At 41.1% G+C, this 20,323-nt stretch overlaps 1 protein-coding gene across 2 annotated transcripts in view; it reads right to left on the reverse strand.

The window, feature by feature from the left end:
* The window catches only part of LOC117224200 (octopamine receptor beta-1R), a 244,764-nt gene that overhangs the window by 215,266 nt on the left and 9,175 nt on the right, over window positions 1-20,323 (reverse strand). For both annotated transcript variants that reach the window (XM_076525998.1, XM_076525997.1), the window contains exon 2: window positions 6,288-7,595. In XM_076525998.1, coding sequence (XP_076382113.1) covers window positions 6,288-6,932 — 645 coding nt within the window. In that variant the 5' untranslated portion in view covers window positions 6,933-7,595. The remainder of the gene's footprint in view (window positions 1-6,287; window positions 7,596-20,323) is intronic.

A 20,323-nucleotide genomic window follows, 5' to 3' on the forward strand; every position in this document is an offset into this window, starting at 1 on the left:
TGCAAAAGTTTTATGAAACCTCCGGGATAATGAGATGAAGCCTTTCCCTAGGCTTACGTAAACTACATTTGGAAACAATGTGTATCGTGTCGTTCGCAATTTCAATCAACCTGCGCCCCGTTTAATGAAGAAACAGAGGCAATCGCGCTCGGCGGGCCGAGCAGAAATTGGGAGAAACGCGAGAACTTTAATCGTCCGGCCGGAACGCCGACGAACGGCTCGCTAACGAATGATTGCACGGTGTGCCGAAGATGCGTGTGATCATCGCGTTGTTACGAATTTCGAGTCGGAGTTACAGCCAGCCGAGGAACGAAGTTACGCGCGGGGATCGATCCGCGGCGCGAATCGGTTTCAGGAATACATATTTGCCGGGCCCGAGACTTCGCTTTATTTTTAGCGCAGACACGGCTGAAGAAGACGCGCTGAAATTGGATTTGTCTGGCCGGCGAAGTTACGAAATGGTCACCGGAGGCTTGACATTTCTATCCGGCACAGATATACACGCGGTAATCGCGTTCCATTAGGTTAATGAATGGCTATACTTACGCAACACAATTTCCCGCGGCCGCCGGAGCGACACCTCGCCCGCGTTTTCGCTTCGACTCGAATCTCGTTCGTTAGCAGAATTCGGAAACGATTTCACCTTCGGACGATCGATCGCCGATCGCGACGAAAATCGACGACGTTTCTCTGTCGGTGGAAGTACTTCGGAACTATCTTTTTTCGAGCGAGAGAAAACGACGACGCGAGTCGCCGAAGATGTTAACAATTGAGCTCAGGGGCCCAGAATAACAGCAATTTGGAAACTATCTATAAACGAAATTTATTGTTCAAGTTGAAACTATCGATCGTGAAATCGTGCAAAAGGTGACACGAAGATTTCAATTTTTTATTGGAAATAACAAGTACAATTCGTCGAAAACGGTTTTCATTGGTGATGATTGTTAGATTGCGGATTTTACGTATTTATGATAAAATTGATTGTACGAAGTAACGAACAATGAAGACAAAAGGATCGAAAAATGTCCTTGCATTCTCTTTGATTTATCGAAGAATAATTATATATTGAAAATATTAAAAAGGAGAAGTACATAGCGAGCGAACAGTTCGATCTAAAGCGATCCGTGTAGAACATGATTTGCTTTGCAAATTAATAATAATTTAGCCTAGGCATATAGCTAATTAACTGTGTTATTATCCGAACATTCGATTATATTATAATATAATATAATAATAATATAATATAATATAATATAATATAATATAATATAATATAATATAATATAATATAATATAATATAATATAATATAATATAATATAATATAATATAATATAATATAATATAATATAATATAATATAATATAATATAATATAATATGATATAATATAATATGATATAATATAATATAATATAATATAATATGATATAATATAATATAATATAATATATTATATATATTATATTATATTAATATAATAAAGCGAAAGTAGAACAATTTCTCTTTGTAATTTCATAAGCTGTTGATACGAATATAATATATTATATTATATTAATATAATAAAGCGTCAAGAAACGTTCGCACAAAAGTGTAACAATCTTGCAAATTTATTTCTACAAATATCTCATTAATTTCACAGCGTTAACTATCGCAAAAGCCTCTTAGCATGCAGACAAAGCTGTTTTCGAATTACTTTGACGGTGCGTTGCTTTCCCGTTTCAGTAAAGAGTCGCGTACTTTTTCATCCCTGCGTGTAAACAACGCGGGAGCATTCGTATCAACAGCTTATGAAATTACAAAGAGAAATTGTTCTACTTTCAGCGTGTAGGGGAAAGCGTTGCGAACACTTGAATTCATTGAATCTTGCGCACAAGCGTTTCACAGAGCATTGTAGAAGTTTCGAGAGCAATTGCTGCTTCAGGTGTGAGAAATGTATCATCCATTAAAACGTACTTAGCACCGTTATAAATACATCTCGATACACCTCGCGAACGGTTTATGGAGTCATCGTTATAATATGATGCACTACGGCAATTATGCGCGCCACGCTAATCGTCGGATTCGCGTAGGACTCGATCCATTCATCGCATTCATCGCGATTGAATAAAACGATACTGCAGTTAGAAATTGCAGTTTAATTCTGGAACATGAATTTGATCGATGGTGTTTAATTATTGACGATAAAATGAGATCTGTGAAATACTCACTCCGGAATAACAGGACATTCTAAGCATGCTAATGATCAGGATATGAAAAATAACTTATTTATTTCCTTTCTTATTTGAACAAATTCAGAGTCTGAACGATCATTTCGTTCTAGTAAAAAGTATCATCGTATAAAAAATATTGGAACTAAATGTTTATGCATAGAAGCAAGTGACATAGATCAAAGTTTAACATTTCCTTAGGAAACTAATGCCAATGATGTAGCCGGTCCTATCAAATAACTTTTGTAGGAACAATTTTTTTATGACAATAACTCCTTCAGAGATATCCTGATGCACTCGCTTAAACAGGACACCCTGTATATTTTATGATTTGATGGACCTCTAATAAATGTGCTCATTTTCGTGGCTTATACAGTGACGAGCAAAATTGTTTTAAATAGTTCACGAATTTATAATCTAAATTTGCAAAATTGATCTATTGCAAAATCTATTGCAAAATTGACTATGTAAAATTTTTAACGCCGAAAAGATGTAAAAAATTAAGAATATCGATGCGTTATTTTCAAAGTATTCAAATCGTTGACAGAAGAAAAGAAGTTCTATGTTTAGTTCCATGTTCTAAATTTATTAGAATTAATGCTAAAACTAGTGCACTTATTGCAAAATTACTACATAAAATTTTAAACATCGAAAAGGTGTAAAAAATTAAGAATATCGATACGTTATTTTCAAAGTATTAAAATCGTTGTCAGAAGAAAAGAAGTTCTACGTTTAGTTCCATGTTCTAAATTTATTAGAATTAATGCTAAAACTAATGCACTTATTGCAAAATTGACTGTATAAAATTTTAAACACCGAAAATTTGTAAAAAGTTAAGAATATCGATATGTTATTTTCAAACTATTCGAATCGTTAAATTTGAAAGAAAGTTTGGAAGAAAGTAAGTTCTATGCAGCTCTTGTATCATGCAAGCGACGCACAACATTCCTATTTTGCATAAATATCCGCAGTCCAGTATTTACAATCACCCAAAACGGACCGATTAATAAAAGAATCGATAGCATAATCTTCAAGGGACATGCACAGTATGTGCACTCATCTGCTCGTTGCGGTACGTCGATATTCGTGGCACACAAATGCCGTCACCTCCGTTAATTTACATAAACAATTACTCCGGAAACGTTGCCGGTAGCCGACGCAAACACGAGCCGAGGCAAATTTACGCTTGCGAAACGAAGTGGACGCGGAGTTTCGCTTTACTTTCGAGCTTTTTATTCCAGCGACTTTTCTGCCAATTTACCAGCCTCGGTATGAGTTCTTCTTTCTGTTCGTAAAACCCGGAACGAGATCGGACAAACGGAACCAGTCGGCGCTGATAAACGCGCGCGCGACAAACTTCGGGGACCGTTCTCCGATAGCGAATCGGTAGAAAATCGAAGCATCTCCTAGAGAGCCGATGAATATGGAACGATCGACGTTTCGTCGAGATGGAAATTCAATTCTCTCCGTTAGTAAATTACCGTTACTTCTGAATTTATAACACGGCGGGGCGCGTAACGGCGCCGGTGTTCCCATGATGCATCGGGGCCGCTATGCATAACCAAATTAGCCAATCGAGGAAACAATAGTGCAAATTACGTGGCCGACGTGAAGGGCATGATTGGTCGATTTGACCCTAACGCGTGCGCGCGCGCGCGGGCGCGCTCGCTCGCTCGCATGCAAATCGTTGGAGAAGACCCTTGCGCGCAAATCCTCTTATCCCTGAAGAATTATCGTTAGCATTGACAATTCTGTGTGCTGGCCAGAACGCTTATTAACCGGCCGAGCTGCCGCGGCCCCTGTCGATAAATCTCCTCCTCCGGAAATCGCGTCGCAATTTCGTCGGATAGTTTCTCGAAGAATCGATCCCGGACAACCCGCAGCCCGAGAGGAACAAAGCCAGTTACACCGTTCGACCGTAGCCGTTTTATGGATCGTTCCCTTTCGGCCTGAACGGTTCCGCCGAAATTTCGCCGTACGGGAATCGATTCGAGTTATTTGTTATTTATCTCGTGGCTGCGGAATCGTTCCGAGCTAAACGGAAATCGATTATTCTGCGAGCAGTTTTGCAATCGTTTGCGCGCGCGGAGCAAGAGCGGTGTAAGTCGATTTTTTGCTGGCTTGATTTAATGTTATCGAATTGTATTAATTAATAAATATTATAATATTGATATTAATAATAAATATAATAATATTAATATTAATAATAAATATATAATATTAATAAACATTATAATATTAATATTAATAAACATTATGATATTAATATTAATAATAAATATATAACATTAATAAATATTATATTAATTCAATAGTTAACTGGAAGTTTTTCTCATTATTTTATGTTACAGCTTGAAAAGCGGCTTTAACAAAAGAGTTGCAACAATTTTCTATGTTCTTGCAATTTACACAGCTTTTAATTCATCCTTCGTTGTCCACAAATTAACTTTTCCGAATTACACGACTTCATTAGGTTGTTTTTCGAGCATGAATAACTTTATATTCATCGATTAAGACATATTATTATTTGTTTATTATTTCGTTTCATTTTTTAATTATTCGATAAATATATATAAAGGCACAGGCAATTGATCAGCCCACAGTAAATGGGGCTACGCTACTCTAGTCACCAAATATGGAATTGCGTGCTTTTTTAAAAACAGAATATCATATATTTAACGTTGTGAAATTCCCTTTTATCACGAGATATGCAAAAACGAAAACAAAAAAATTAGCAAAACATTCAGAAATATTGTCGTCTATATCTGTCACTTGATAACTGTAAATCAATTGTTATACTTATTTTCACTTGTCCGTCGAAAGAAAATCGAAACCTTCGTGCGCGTGTAAAAAAATGAAACACGATTTCGCGATTAATAAAGCTTGTAATATTCTTTGTTAATTTAGTGGATTCGCGACAAGCACAGGCATAATCGTCAGAGGTTCGATAACCTAAAAAACACGAAAATTCGTCTGAAACGGGAAACTGTTAGAAAATATACGAATTAAACAGTCTCGCTAGTGGCACATAATCGACGCACATAATCTCTTCTATCCGAAGAGATGGACCGATAATGGGCGGAGAAGAAGGCCGAAGTAATCTGTTTTGATTCCAACGATTAGATTGGCTTAAGAAGTACTGATCCCGGCTGAACTCACTAATTACCCTAATAATTACTCTACAAGTAACGAGCAATTCGTTCGCCGCGGTAGCCCGTGCATTTGGCAGTTCGCGCGCAAGAAATTCTTGACAAACCACCTGTGCGTTGCACATCGGACAATCAATATTCGTTCACGCCGTTTGTTGTTATAACCAACATTGTTTTTCTAACCGAAATATTGCAACATTTAATTCACCGATCCACTTATCTATCTGAATTACGTCTCTCAAAATTATTCCTCAAACCAACCGACCAATCGGAGCGCGAGTGCAGCCGGCGCTCCGCCCTAGCGACCAATGCCACGTCGCGCCGGCCGTCTGACGCAGCGGCAGTGGTCGCGAGGGCGGGGCGTCGGGCGCGCGCGATCTCTCATTGGTCACTGTTTTTCATTAATAACTCGTAAACGAAGCGTCGCAGCACATTTTCGCCGAGGAGAAAGTTACTTCAAATGACCTCAGGAACCCGTCGTTTCCCGCTCGTGCAATAATTTCGCGACGTCCTATACAGACGCGCGCTCTGAAAAGAAGGCGCCGCAGCTAACTAGTTAACCCTAGAAAGATAACCATATGACAACGTACGTAAAAGATAACCATACGCTTCAGAGGCGCATGCTTTTCTAAGGCGTCAATTTTATACTAACAATGGATATTTATTTAAGTTAATCTAGTCATTTTAAAGGTTTGGCATTATTGTCAAAATAAAATGCATTTATATTATATTTGTTTATATTTTAAGTAATTTTAAACTTAAATCACTAGACCTCTATGAAAAATTAACAAAAATCAACAGTCTTCGCAGGCGCCTCTGCGACGTAGGTTATCTTTCTCGGGTTAAAAATATCAGCAGCCTAAGCCGACACAGAAATGCGAGACGGCGAGGTGCGACGATGATAATAGAATAACGAAGGAGAGAACCTACCTCAGGATTCTTGACCATGTAGTCGAGCTGCTCCTGCGTGGTGTACCAGCCCATGAATATCGGTATGAAGCTGATCAGCGCGGGCAGCACCCACGCGCTGCCCAGCATGCAGCCGACGGTGCCCTGGCGCATGATGACGGTGTACTCGAGCGGGCTGACAATGGCGTAGTACCTGTCGACGCTGATGCAGCAGAGGTGTAGTATCGAGGCCGTGGAGAAATAAACGTCCAGGGAGTTCCATACGTCGCACATGAACCGGCCGAACAGCCATTTGCCGCCGGATAGCTCGGCGGACGCGTTGAACGTCATTGCGCACATCGCCACCAACAAATCGGCGGCTGCTAAACTGACCACATAACAGTTTGTCACCACCCGTAGCCTCCTGTGCCTTCGAACGCTGGCGATCACGAGCGCGTTGCCGAGCACCGCGGTCGTGATTATGCTGCCCATGATTATGCCCTTGATCACCACCACGAACACGTTCACGTTCTCCGGCAGGTTCTCGACCGTCGGATTCTCCACCGGGACCGAGGTCACGTTGTTCGCCGCGGTGCTCGACGGGCTGCTGCTGTTGCTGGACGACGTGGGCGTCGGGTCCACACGATTCGGCAGGCTCGTCGTCACCGCTGCCATTACGTGCAACATGGTGGACCGGGCCTACGACTGTTCCCCGACTGGTTTACTGCGTCATGATTGCCTGCCGCACTCGGTCGAGATTGTCATGACTCTGGTCGCCGCCCGGATCGTTGACCGAACTTCGTGCAAAAATATTCGTGACACCTGGAACACAGTCCGCGAACGATGAACTTCCAGCTTTCTCGATCGGCTTCTTCTCGATCGACGGATGTGCTTTTCAAGTCGATCGAATCCTCGGCTCGGTTTCTACGAATTTTTTAATTACTCCGGATAGTCTTTCGGAGAGAAGCGGTCCTCTTGGGCCCTCAGGTGGGACCTTCTTCGACAGCCAGGTGTCTCGCCGTCGGCGACATGATTCAAGATGCGGAAAGCTGGTTCGGAGATTCGGCCGGGACCCGACGGCCGAACGGACATCGTTGCTTGGGGGTGGGCTCTATTCGCGGTTTGCTTTTTGATGGCCGGCCTCTGTTTTCACTGATACACCGTTTGATTTGCGGAATAGTCGGTTAGTCTCGTTCCTGGTGCTCGTCGCGCCGTGCAGAACGAACGGGCCTGCGTTCACGCTGCGGTGATGCACGGTTGGTAGAACGCCGGCGCGGTTGTTTATCGGTTTGAACAAACGCTATCGAAGGTATTAGCCTAATCCCACTTGCCTCTGATTCAACGCAGCCCCTGTAATTCAGAGATACAGGAAATCGATGGATTAGTGCGGGGGCCAGTTCTTACATTTGTTCGCGGGGATCCGGATAATGCTATTTGTCCGAGTAATTATTTGATCGAGTTACATCGGCCGGGATCGACTTTGCCGCGAATCGATTCAGCCGTTTGAGCTAATTGCAAATAAATCTTTGATCGCTTTCGATGCCATCGGTGGATCGACGTTCGAAATCATTCTGGAAGATACAGGGAAGAAAGTAAGGCTGATACTTTTATTATTATTCGCGGCGATCGGATTGAACGAATTTGAATTGCTTCGATGAAAATGTGTATAGTGAAAAGTGTTGTTCGAGATCGTGTTTATGGATTTATAACTTGAATAAAACTGGAGATCTATGTGTTGAGACTGACGCTCTTTTACAGTGTGTCGTATAATTAAGTTAACACCCTGAAAAGGGTGATTCCTGAGGTAATTTCAAGTAACTTTTTCCTTAGCGAAAATGCGATCCGCGGCTTCGTTTGCGAGTTATCAACGAAAAACAGTGACCAATGAGAGCCGAGCTCGCCTGGCGCGAGGCGGCGCAAAGCAGCCGAGCCAATCAGCGCAACTGGGCTCCGTCCGCTCGTTGGCTCAGCTGCTCTGCGCCAGCCGAGCTCGCTTCTCATTGGCCACTGATTTTCGCTGATAACTCGTAAACGAAGCCGCGGATTGCATTTTCGCTAAGGAAAAAGTTACTTCAAATGACTTCGGGAATCATTCTTTTACGGGTATTAACACAATTATGGGATACCTTGTGTAGTAAACTATTGTATTGTAATATACATCTGAGGATATTCTTTCACAATTCTTTTTAATCTTCCGCAATATCTGATATTGCAAATGGATTGCTTTATTACACAGCAGCACTTCAATTATTATTTGCAGTAGTAGTAGTTGTAATCAATAATTAACAAGCGTGACACCAACTCAACAAAAAAGGTCCATTTCGATGAATTGTTACTTAAACATATTTTCGTATACTTCTGCGTGGGTGTTCTTTATCGCTGCTATGTAAAATTACAAAGGAAAGTTTCCTGTGGCGCAGAGTACCTGTTACAAACACATGTTTATTGTGTTACGCAATATTGCGAATAGCAGAATAAAACACAGAATAAAATACAGAATAAAATAATTACAATTTAATTAACTGCATATTCATATAAAGCAATAAATTGGAAAATATCTTTTAATTTCCTCACCGGAGCCAAATTTTAAAATTCACCCTTTCGCCCTCGGCACGTTCGACTATAATAACAACGAATAAAATAAACAAATGCAACAATAACCTAATCAAAAACGTATTGAAAAATCGTACCACCGGATTACTGCGAAAGTAGCTTCGGTTTTTCAAACGGATAGCTCGCGAATAAAACCGAAATTACTTCTGCAACAAGCCGATACATTCTGCAACCGACGGGATTAACGGAACCAGGCTGCGCCTTCAAGAAAAATCGACCCGTCACCCCCTGAACTTGCCAGGTTGGCTCGCCCAAAGAGGTCGCAAAATCGACCCGAATACGTTGATTACAGGAATTCCGTGAAAATTCGTGCATCGCCGGCACTTCATCAAGGTCTACGGCAAAGAAAAGCCGCGTTTCCGAGCGACAATGCCCACCGGGAAATATTAATCACCGAATTCCATATACATAGCGACGGGCCGGAGTGATTAAACGGAGTAGAACAGCCGCGGCCACGGCAATTGCATCGGATTTGCAGCCGGCAAACACTTTCAGGAAGCGGGAATGTGTAAAGCCGAAGGCGAGGTAATCCTCTGCATCGCGAGCCGGATGACAGATCGAACTGTTTCTCATCCACTGACAGCCAACCCCTAGCTTTTAAATTTAATATTTCAATGTTAAAACCGTCGAGACGTGCCTCCGGACCATTTATGGTGTTTATGGTGTTTCCAACAGGTATAGTGGTTGTTATCATTAATGGAGAAAAAAATCGTTGCATAATACAGCAAATTCTCCGCAATTGTCCTTCTGATTGTAGACAAAAATGGACAATTTGGGAAGAGAAGATACGATTATTCGAGCCTTGCACACCTCGTTTTTATAATTATTATAATTATAATATTCATTTTTATTTATTATTAATATTAATGTTATTATCAATATTAATATCAATATTAATATAAATGTTAATACCAATATCAATATTAATATCAATATTAATACCAATATCAATATTAATATCAATATTAATATCAATATTAATATCAATATCAATATTAATATCAATATTAATACCAATATCAATATTAATATCAATATTAATATAAATATTAATACCAATATCAATATTAATATCAATATTAATACCAATATTAATATTAATGTCAATGTCAATGTCAATGTCAATGTCAATATTAATTAATTATAATTATATTACTAATATTAAATAATAATGCTCGAATAATCGTACCTCCCCTTCTCAAAATATCAATTTTCGAGCACAATCTGAGCGTCCATTAAGGAGAATTTACTGTAATTATCAGAAATATAGTAATTTTTATACAGGTACTCTTTTATGCAAAAGAAATTAAACGGGAAATGCCAAATATCGTTTCTAATGCATTTATTATTGCCGGAAATTTTGAAAAATGTTCGTCCAAGTAACTCTCTTATTTTTTCGTCATTAATAATACCGAACGAAATTATTTATGTTACTAGAATCTCATATTGAAGCCTACATTGTCATTGAATAATTTATTATGAAATTCTTAACGCTTTATTTTATTGAAAGAGTGCCCAAGAGAAGCTCGATAATTTCCTTTTTTATTTACAAGCTGAAGGAAAATTAGGGAGAATTTACTGTACGGTCGCATAGTAAAAAACCGAGAACTATGGGTCGTCCTCGAAGGGTTGAAAGAATCAAATGATTAAAACCAAATTATTACTATCATTATTACGATTATTATAAAATTATTAAAACCTTTCTGCGTTGAACAAGCATCCTTTAATAAACTGCATAGCGTATTTGCTACAAATTTTTCAGCGTCATTACACCGCGTGCGAGCAGTTGATTATACGCATCGACATGTTCCCGCGTCCATTTAAATTAATTGAATTCATCGCCAGTCCGAAACAGCTCTACCGACAGGTTTATTCGACTAAATTATCGATCGGACCTTATTAAAATTTCACTTTATTACGTGTCGCGCGATTTCGCGCATTGCCCGCAGCAACGCTTCCGCGCGCGACTCGCAACCATAAATCTCTATGGCGAGTCGTGATTGCGTTAATCTGCATATAGGGCGGTGAAGCGTTATCTTCCTTCGGCATTCTAATCGCTAATCGTTAACGGAACATATTTCGCTTGCGTTATCGGAGACCGCGGGGCCAGGAATCGCAAAGAAGTGCCGCGCTGCAATAACGAAACGGGCACGAAATGATTTCGACGCGCCGCACAATGCAGGTTTATCCCTTCGGGACTCGGCGGAAATAGGATTTCAAAGAAACCAATTTGTTTCTGTGAAATCGCGAGAGAGCCGCCATTTATAACTCCGAGGGGCGAGGTGCGTTGCAGAAGTGAGTGAAACATTCGTGGGGTAGAGAGGTCAATTACTGTGCCCTGTTGCCGGATTTCAGGAATTTCCGATACCAAAACTCCAACGATTTCGTTTAGGAACTCAAAGATAAATTTCGAAGTTCCTTTTATCGACGTGAATTCTCGCAGGAAAAAGGTATGAAATCTTTGTTTCAATATTAGAAGAGAGGGAACTAGAAAGGGGAGAGAGGGAACAGAGATTGGAACTAAAAATAAAAATTTAAATAACTAATCGCTGTGTTGCTTTTCTGTAATCTTAACGTGTTTTAACAATAGAATAAATTTAACCTAGAATTTAAACTAGCACGATTTATTTGATTGAATATTGATCTTCGTTCGTTCGGTATTTCGCGAATTTAGTATCAACAAATTCAAATAATTTTCGTGGTACTTGGAGAACTTCCATCATTTCCATGTTTAATTTTAATAAATAACTAATTAATAACTAACTAATTGAGTTCAAATAAGAAAATTGAGATGATAATTAAATTAAATTAATAATTCAAAATAAATAGAAAGTTGAAGAATAATTAAGAATAGATTGAAATTGATAATTGAATTTTAAACTAAGTAATAAAAAGATAAAGTTAATTATGCTTGGAAATAAACGAAAGGTACAGTAATTAGTTACCCCACGGTAACTGATTTCACTACTCTACGTCGCGAGATTGGATCCGGAATTCTCCTTTGTCCCAACTCGATGTCGAAGAGAAACTCATCTGCAAAAAAATCATCCCAACAAATTAGGGAACTTTGGAAGGACAATTCCGGAAGAACGATGATCAATTAAACTCGAATTAAACGCCAGGGGAAAAGTTTCTCTGTTGAAAACCGGGCGCAACGCGATCTTGTCACAGCGCATAATCTCTTTCCGCTTCATGATCAAAAAAGGAAAACAATCCAATGCAACGTGGCGACGGGAACTTTAAATTGAAAACAAAAACGGGAGCAAACTGAAGGAAAGTTGCTAATATCTTTCTGTTTAAGAGGCTAACTGTTTGGGAAAAGTATGAAAGTAGAATGCTTGGAGTGACATTTCGTTTCGGCTTTCTACGAAAATGTTTGTTCTTAAAATAACACGTATCAAATAAATAATAAACTGTACGCCAAAATTATTTTTGCGTATATTTTAACTCGCGTATTTTTAAAACATTAGAAAAAATATTGCGAATACGTATACATCGTATCGCGCACATCACAATTTTTTCTTTACACTATATCGCATTTTCTAGGTTAACAAAATTGCTTGTTTCAATGTAATAAAACGATATATACGTGCGGAAAATGATTGATTTGAATAAAAATAATAGGATATTAAGTATTTTCTTACAGTTTATCGATTTATTTCTTCCATATTACTTTTTTCCAATTATTTGAATAAAAAATCATTTGAATAAAAAATCATTCGAATAAGGAATCATTCGAATAAGGAATTATTCGAATAAAGAATTATTGGAATAAAGAATTATTCCAATAAAGAATCATTCGAATAAAGAATTATTCAAATAATGAATCATTCGAATAAAGAATTATTCAAATAAAGAATCATTCCAATAAAGAATCATTCCAATAAAGAATCATTCGAATAAAGAATCATTCGAACAAAGAATCATTCGAACAAAGAATTATTCCAACAAAAAAACATTCGAACCAAGAATTACGTTAAACAACATATTAAATATTAAATTTCGATTACTCATAATTATTACGAGAACATACAGTGTCCCAATTAGATAGTACACTCGCCGTCGCTTACTCTTCCGCGACACAATTTAACTGCACACTTCTCAACGAGCATAAATCAAAACTAAACGCCTCGAAAATAAATGAAACGCGAGCCGCGATACTTTCGACATTGACATGAAATTTAACACTAAACCAACCGAGCAGTAATAACAATTATCGTGTGCATTGACTCATAAGAGTGAAAAGATAGAATTCATTTGGATTTTGTAAAGTTTCAATTATAAGACTTGTTTCAATAACATAATTTATTCAACGATTTTCCACGAACAAGTCTCCAGAGTTTGTAGCATCGTAAAATAACAAAAATCGGTCATTTTGACCGTGGTAGGTTTAGCGTTGAGAGAAAAAGGTGGCGCGTTACGATTTCGAAGAAAACAGAACGCTTAGCAATTCAAATGGCCGAGCCCGGCTTATGCTCTAACCGGTAGGCGTTCGACAAGTTCGCCCATAAATCTTCGTCGGCTCATGACTCGCGAGCATGGGACGCGTGGCTGAGCGGTCGTGGCGAGCGCCGTCGATGACAAATCGCTTCATTCCGAACGAAGAAGATTCCCGCCGCGGGAAAAACTTTGCTCTCCCGGGCACGCCGTAGTTTCTACTTAAAAAGTGATTCCACGAAGATGAACCTATTTGCGAGGCAGATTACAAGAGGCCGGACGGAATTACACGGCGTGACGGTGGAATACTTTCTTCGTGGAAAACGCGAGGCGGCCGCGCCGTTGCATGTCGCCGGATATAATGAAAGAGCCTGCGAAATTCTGGGTTGGCTCCGTCCTCTCTCGGGCCTTTAATTGCGACGCCGAGTGTCGCGTCGCAGCCGTGGAACGCCGACCCGACCCGACACGGCCCGGCCCGGCCCGGTCCGACCGTATTTCAACCGGAAAAGGGATTAACAACATGTTCCGGCGAACATTCGGGTTACTGGACGGGATCCCGATTCTCTGATCCCGTCGCTTTTCGAACCGGCCGCCATTTTCTATGGTCTCCGGGACCGCGGGACTTTATCACCGTTCCGAAGTTTCTCAACGTTTATACGTATGCAGGCCGCGGATCTTTATGCGAGATCAGAGTTTTCTGAAGTAACTATGGTAAACGGGAGTTGGAACGAGAGTCGCTTCTGCTGATTTATACGCATTTTGTGACACGCGGAAATTGCGGAAATGATTGAAAATTAACACTTTTTCTGCCGCGGATGTGAGAAGGTTCCTCTTAATAATTAATATTTAATTCTACTTTTACCAATGGGGTTAAAGGGCGTCTTTTTAATCAGTTTTAACAGAAATGATTTTCTATGTTTTTTATGGTTTCTGTACAATTGCTTCTCGACTTCTGTCGTTGCAAAATTAATTCGGTAAATTGTATAACAGTGTTATATAATAGTGCTAATATCGGATAATTTGTATAATATGTATAATAGTGTATAATATGTATAATAATGTGTATAATAATTTGTATAATAAAATAATATGTATCATATGCAATAATATAATATTGCAGTATAATGCAATAATATGTATAATAATTTGTATAATGCATAATTGCAATATAATATGCAATAATATAATACTGCAGTATAATGCAATAATTTGTATAGTGCAATGATTTGTGTATGTGCATATTAATAGTTCCCATCTTTATGTGAAATAAAAATTCTCTGGTTTGATTACAACAAAATGGAATAGAAATTTATCTTTTTTCCTAATGGCTGCAATAATTAGACTCCGGATTCAAATCCTAATTTCCATGCCTCGTTTCAAAAGAATCAGAGTTAAAGCAAAATCTCTCTCTTCAAACAACAAATTACTCATTCTAAACAGAAAATAACAATGCTATTAGACCTTGTTAATTAACTGTTACCCTTTCTCGCACTTGAAAAATCTGCACATGCCATAAATGCATAAAGATTCGCCGTCTAGTAATAACAATATCAAATTCTTCGAATGGTTCTATTTTTTATTATTATGTAGTTTTATCATTATTATCTATATATTTTTTCGCTCTTGCGTTTATAAATCGTATCTTTCAGCGTCTCTCCATGGCGACTGAACCTCGTGAAAATGTTTCAAAAATATGCAAAGACTGAACCTGGCATCAGAGACAACTATAAAAACGAGTCGCATCTCCTAATCGCATCTCCTCTTCTCAAATTAAGGAAGAATGTACTTTGATCCCGAATTGAATCGAAAAATAAATTGCAAAATAAACGTAGATAGTCATCGATAGTTTCCTGCGAACTATTCAAAATGATCGACGGTGTCGTCTATCGATAATTCTCCGCCTGAACTCGTTTGTACGATCATCAACGAACACCGAGCACAGAATATTCTTTTCTCGCGGTCACCTTTCCCCCAGTTTTCCTTCTCGTTGCGCTAATCGGCCAAGATTCAACGATCGGCTATCACTGTGCATCGGCTCGCATCGAAGGAAATCGCGGGGCGGAAACGTGTCCGTCGCCGGTTCCACGTCGGTTCCGCGTGTTTTATCCACCGAATAACGCCTATCGATCGACACACATTCCTATTCCTTCCTTCTCCGTCGTCCGGCCGCGCGCAGCCGAGCAGCCTTCCCCGGACCCCGAAAGCCCCGCCGCGGACCCCGCAGGTCCCCGCAGGTCCAAGTCGACTTCGGTCCTTTCGGCCGCGAGATTGAATTCTGGCCGATTTATACGACGGCGTTTAAAAGTTCGGGGAAACCGTCCGACGTGCCCGCGTTTCACGGCCGGTATTTTCGACGTGTAACCGTTTCCCGGATAGACGGCACACTGATTTACGCCCGCCGCCCGGGAACTTTTCGAGTGCTCGAACGCTTTTTACGAATCCCTGACTCGGCGGCCGGGCCGTGACGGATTTACACCTTGCGCCACCGTCGAATGTCTGTCGGGATCTCGCTGGAGATTTTATTTCTTGGATTAAGTGGACTTCGATCTGGACATTACTAACCCTTTCGCTGCGGAACGCCTAAAAATGAATTACTCTCTCAGCAGCCGGCGCGATAGTAGATTGTCTGTACGAACGACACGATACGCGCGACGTTCGTAAGACGGTGTGTGAAACCGATTTTGCTGGTTTGGCGGCGGTTCGTGTGTCGTGGAAAAGGAAAGGAGTGGCGAGACGTTTCGTCCGGGGCCCGCTAGAGGGCTCATCGGTAAGGCTATCCTAGCGGGCCCTTGCCTTAGACGTAAGGGTAGTAGAATGTCTACATTTGAGCTAATGAGGCGTTAGCCGGCTCTGCCATACCGAAGCCGCAAAGTGCAGCTTATACTGGCGGTGTTAAAGTAGCGAAACCAGTACGAGGGGAACCTGCTGTGAAAAACCCTTCCATCACCTTTGGTGGGGATCATCAGGAAGGAGGACTGTCCTTTTCAGGAGACAACCCACTTAGCCACTGCTCCACTGTGCGAGCCTCACTTGGAGGTGAGTGGAGCAGTGTTTACAGCGGGGGCCACGTGGGAGACGTAAGGGTAGGACGAAGTCTCGGTGTATATATAGGGATCGGAACGGATCGGCTACTAGCGGGAAGAGGAGCCCTCTGCTGGCAGGTCTGGAGGTAGCCGCCACACTGGTCTTTTCTTTGAGGCGACTGGCCGACACGGCAGCCAAACAATAATAGTAATAATGATGATAATAACAATTTTAGAAATGTTTAATAATCTTAAATAATATAGACAATTAATATAATATATATTATAACAAAATTTAATAATCGAGCGCCAGAAGGCGCTGTCCGCTGAGAGAAAGTGTCTATAGCCGAGCGCCAAAAGGCGCTGTTCGCAGCGAAAGGGTTAATAATCCACCGGATTCAATTTTAGTCCTCGCGCGACAATATTTTCTGTCACGACGAATATACTGGTCATGACGGTCCTATTCGTCTTATGGCGAATATATTCGTCGTGACAGTCCTGTTCGTCTTATGACGGATATACTCGTTATAATCGTCTAAGGTTATTCGAGCCTTATAGCTCGTTTTTATAGTTCTTGACAATTCGTAACTAGAAAAACGAAAAAGATTCAAACGACGACCGTGTGAGCTGCTAGAGCAAGCCACTATAGTGGCGCGTCGTGCCTAAAAGGTTAAAAAGCGAGGCCCTCGCTTAACCCTTTCGCTGCGAACAGCGCCTTTTGGCGCTCGGCTATAGACACTTTCTCTCAGCGGACAGCGCCTTCTGGCGCTCGATTATTAAAATTTGTTATAACATATTATATTAATTGTCTATATCATTTAAGATTATTAAAAATTTCTAAAATTGTTATTATCATCATTATTACTATTATTGTTTGGCTGCCGTGTCGGCCAGTCGCCTCAAAGAAAAGACCAGCAAAATCGGTTTCACACACCGTCTTACGAGCGTCGCGCGTATCGTGTCGTTCGTACAGACAATCTACTATCGCGCCGGCTGCTGAGAGAGTAATTCATTTTTAGGCGTTCCGCAGCGAAAGGGTTGAAAGCAATTAGTCATCGCGACTTCGATCCAGTTCGATGGATCAACGACACCATGCCGCATGATATATCTCATTCTGTGTAATAAATCATCTAATTTATCATTATAATTCCAAGCTACTCGCCACTCTACTGGACCACTAGCCACGCACGAACCGGCCTTTAATCTTCGAAAACACGATATATGTACCGCACGGTACACGCGTCCTCTGTCTTGGATCTAATGCTGCCTGCAGCCGACCTTAACTCGTGCCATGTCACAGAGTGTCCCCTTGTACGATGCGCCCCGGCCGATAATTATCTGTTACGGCGTTGTCGGGCCTCGACAACTACATTCGCATCGATCAGACCGTGAAAGATAAAAACTACACATCGAGGAATGCAGTAATGTCTCCCTTAGTGACGCTCAGATTGCACACGAAAATGGACAATATGGCAAGAGGAAATACCATTATTCGAGCCTTGCAACTCGACTCCTCTCTCAGGGAGTATAACATGCCAATTACGGCCGTGTCGAGATGCAATGTTTTCGTTAGGATACTTTTTATACCGAATTCTACTTAATCAGAGCATCATTTTCAACGCTGTGTCACTTTATATTTGATTTGATTGGTGCTCACTACTTCGCCAATGCATAAACTTCGATTCACGGTCTGAGAAAAGTCCCAGATTTGCTTGTTGCTTTTGATAAATTGATAGCTGCAACAATGAAATATAATAAACTTTATTGAGGAATCGCGATTTTTTCTTGCAAGTCTACAGTAATGTCTCCCTAATTGGCGCTCGGATTGTGCACAAAAATGGGCAATTTTGGAAGAGAAGAATACGATTGTTCGAGCCTTGTGGCTTGTTTTTTATAGTCACCGATTTCGCCAACGATTATAAGAACGAGCTGCAAGACTCGAGTAATCGTATCTCCCCTTCCCAAATTGTCCATTTTTCTGCAGAATCCGAGCGTCAGTTAGGGAGACATGTACAAGCGAACTTGAAAAATTGAAAATAAGAGCATGCAATAAAAATCGCGAATCTCATTTGGCCAATTGACAGAGGAAACGCCATCGCCCGAGGCCCGAATCCGCGGACCCCGGCTCCGGCAAGCGGGAATTCTTCTGTTTACGTTCCGCCGTCGCAATTTCCACGGAGCCGCGACCCAATTGTCCGGGCGGCTCGCGGGATTTTTCGGAAACTGAATTTTCCCCGGGACCAGAACCGAACTCTCGGCCGCTCTCGTTTCCGTTATTGCGCTCGCTCGCTCGGCTTGATGCCGTTCCGAGACTAATTCTTTCCGGAACGAGGCTTTGACTTCCACTGTCCCCGGCCCTCCTCCGCAAGCCGCGCCGCTGCTCTCTATCGGCCGGACAAATTGAGAGAAAATGAGACCGGCGCTCGGCTCGCGACGCGAGTCGCAGGAGATCGAGCGAGCAACCTTGCGATCGAAATTGAATTCCACCAATAAGGGGCCACGGACGCGCATTCGGTTCTAGCTGTATAACATTGAGTGACTTGGGATCGTGATTTAGTGCGCGGCACTGTTCGCAGTTCTCGCGAAGCCTCGTGATTGGGTGCTTGCGTATACGAAGATTTTGAAATAAAATTTTGTTGTGTTACTGTCGCCATTATTATTATTACTGTTATTAGTGCTATTCTCTTACTGTATGCTTTTTATATGGTACAGTAAAAGCTAGAATAAGAAACTCGTAAACGAAGCGACCAATGAGGGGCGAGACCAGTTGGCGAGAGGCGGAGCAACGCGGCGCGAGGCGGAGCAACGCGGCGCGAGGTGGCGTAAAGCGGCGGTAATAATATACCTAAATAATAATAATAATAATAATAATAATAATAATAATAATAATAATAATAATAATAATAATAATAATAATAATAATATATCCTATAATATAGCCAATGTACTCTAATATATCTAATATACGGCTCATGCGGTATATTAGGTATATTATGTTATATTATAACCCTTATGCAAAGGGATAATAATATACCTAAATAATAATAATAATAATAATATTATTATATAGATATAATATAGATAATATAGCTAATATACCGCACGGCTCATGCGATATATTAGGTATATTATATTATTATCTTATCATATATTATTATATTATTATATTATATTACATTACAACCCTTGCGCAAAGGGTTAATAATATACCGCCAGTCTCGTCGAAGCCTGCAGTGGCAGACGAAACGAATGACGACCCCGGCTTCGCCATTGTGTGTCGAGGGGTTAATTCGCCGGGCCCCCGATTACCGTGGGCACCGGTCGTGAAACGTTTATATGTAGTTTCTCTCGGGTCGCGCGGTAACACGGCCGTATAACACGGCGTGGAACGGCCGGTTGAGAAATATAGGGCGGCAATCGAACCGTTCGAGAAAATAAAAGCCGCATAAATCGTGCAGAGCGAGAGCCACGTGCGCGGAACAGACATAATACAGCGATCGCGGGGGGACCAATTTTCAGGAGAAGACGGCCGGCCCTATCGGAACGCGACCGCGCCGTTTCCGGCGACCGGGTTTCATGACACATACAATTTATTCCGGAAGCATTTTTTTCCCACGGAAGAACCGACGGCCGGTCGAAACGGACGGGACGGTTAATTAACGTGTCGACCCGGCCAGATTCAATTCCAATTTCATAGCGTCGTGCGGGGGGAGGGGGGCCGAAGGCAATTTACTTGGCCGCGGAACGAAAACGAACGCACCGACGGTTTCGTTTAATTAGCTCAAGATAAGGCCGGTTAATTACACGGACTTTTCTATTTCCCGCGGAGAGAAAGCCGGGACGGGGATGAAGTAAGTCACAGAAATGTCTAGAAGAAATTCGTTCTCCTTACACATCGTTTTACAGGAACGAACGTGTGTGCGCGCGCTTCCCGGTTTCTGCCGTTTCTGCTGGGTATATTTCGCATTCGCGGCTGCTAATCGCGCGGCGCGTTAGCGTGACTCC

This window comes from Megalopta genalis, chromosome 13 (assembly GCF_051020955.1).
Source record: "Megalopta genalis isolate 19385.01 chromosome 13, iyMegGena1_principal, whole genome shotgun sequence".
Lineage (NCBI taxonomy): Eukaryota > Metazoa > Arthropoda > Insecta > Hymenoptera > Halictidae > Megalopta > Megalopta genalis.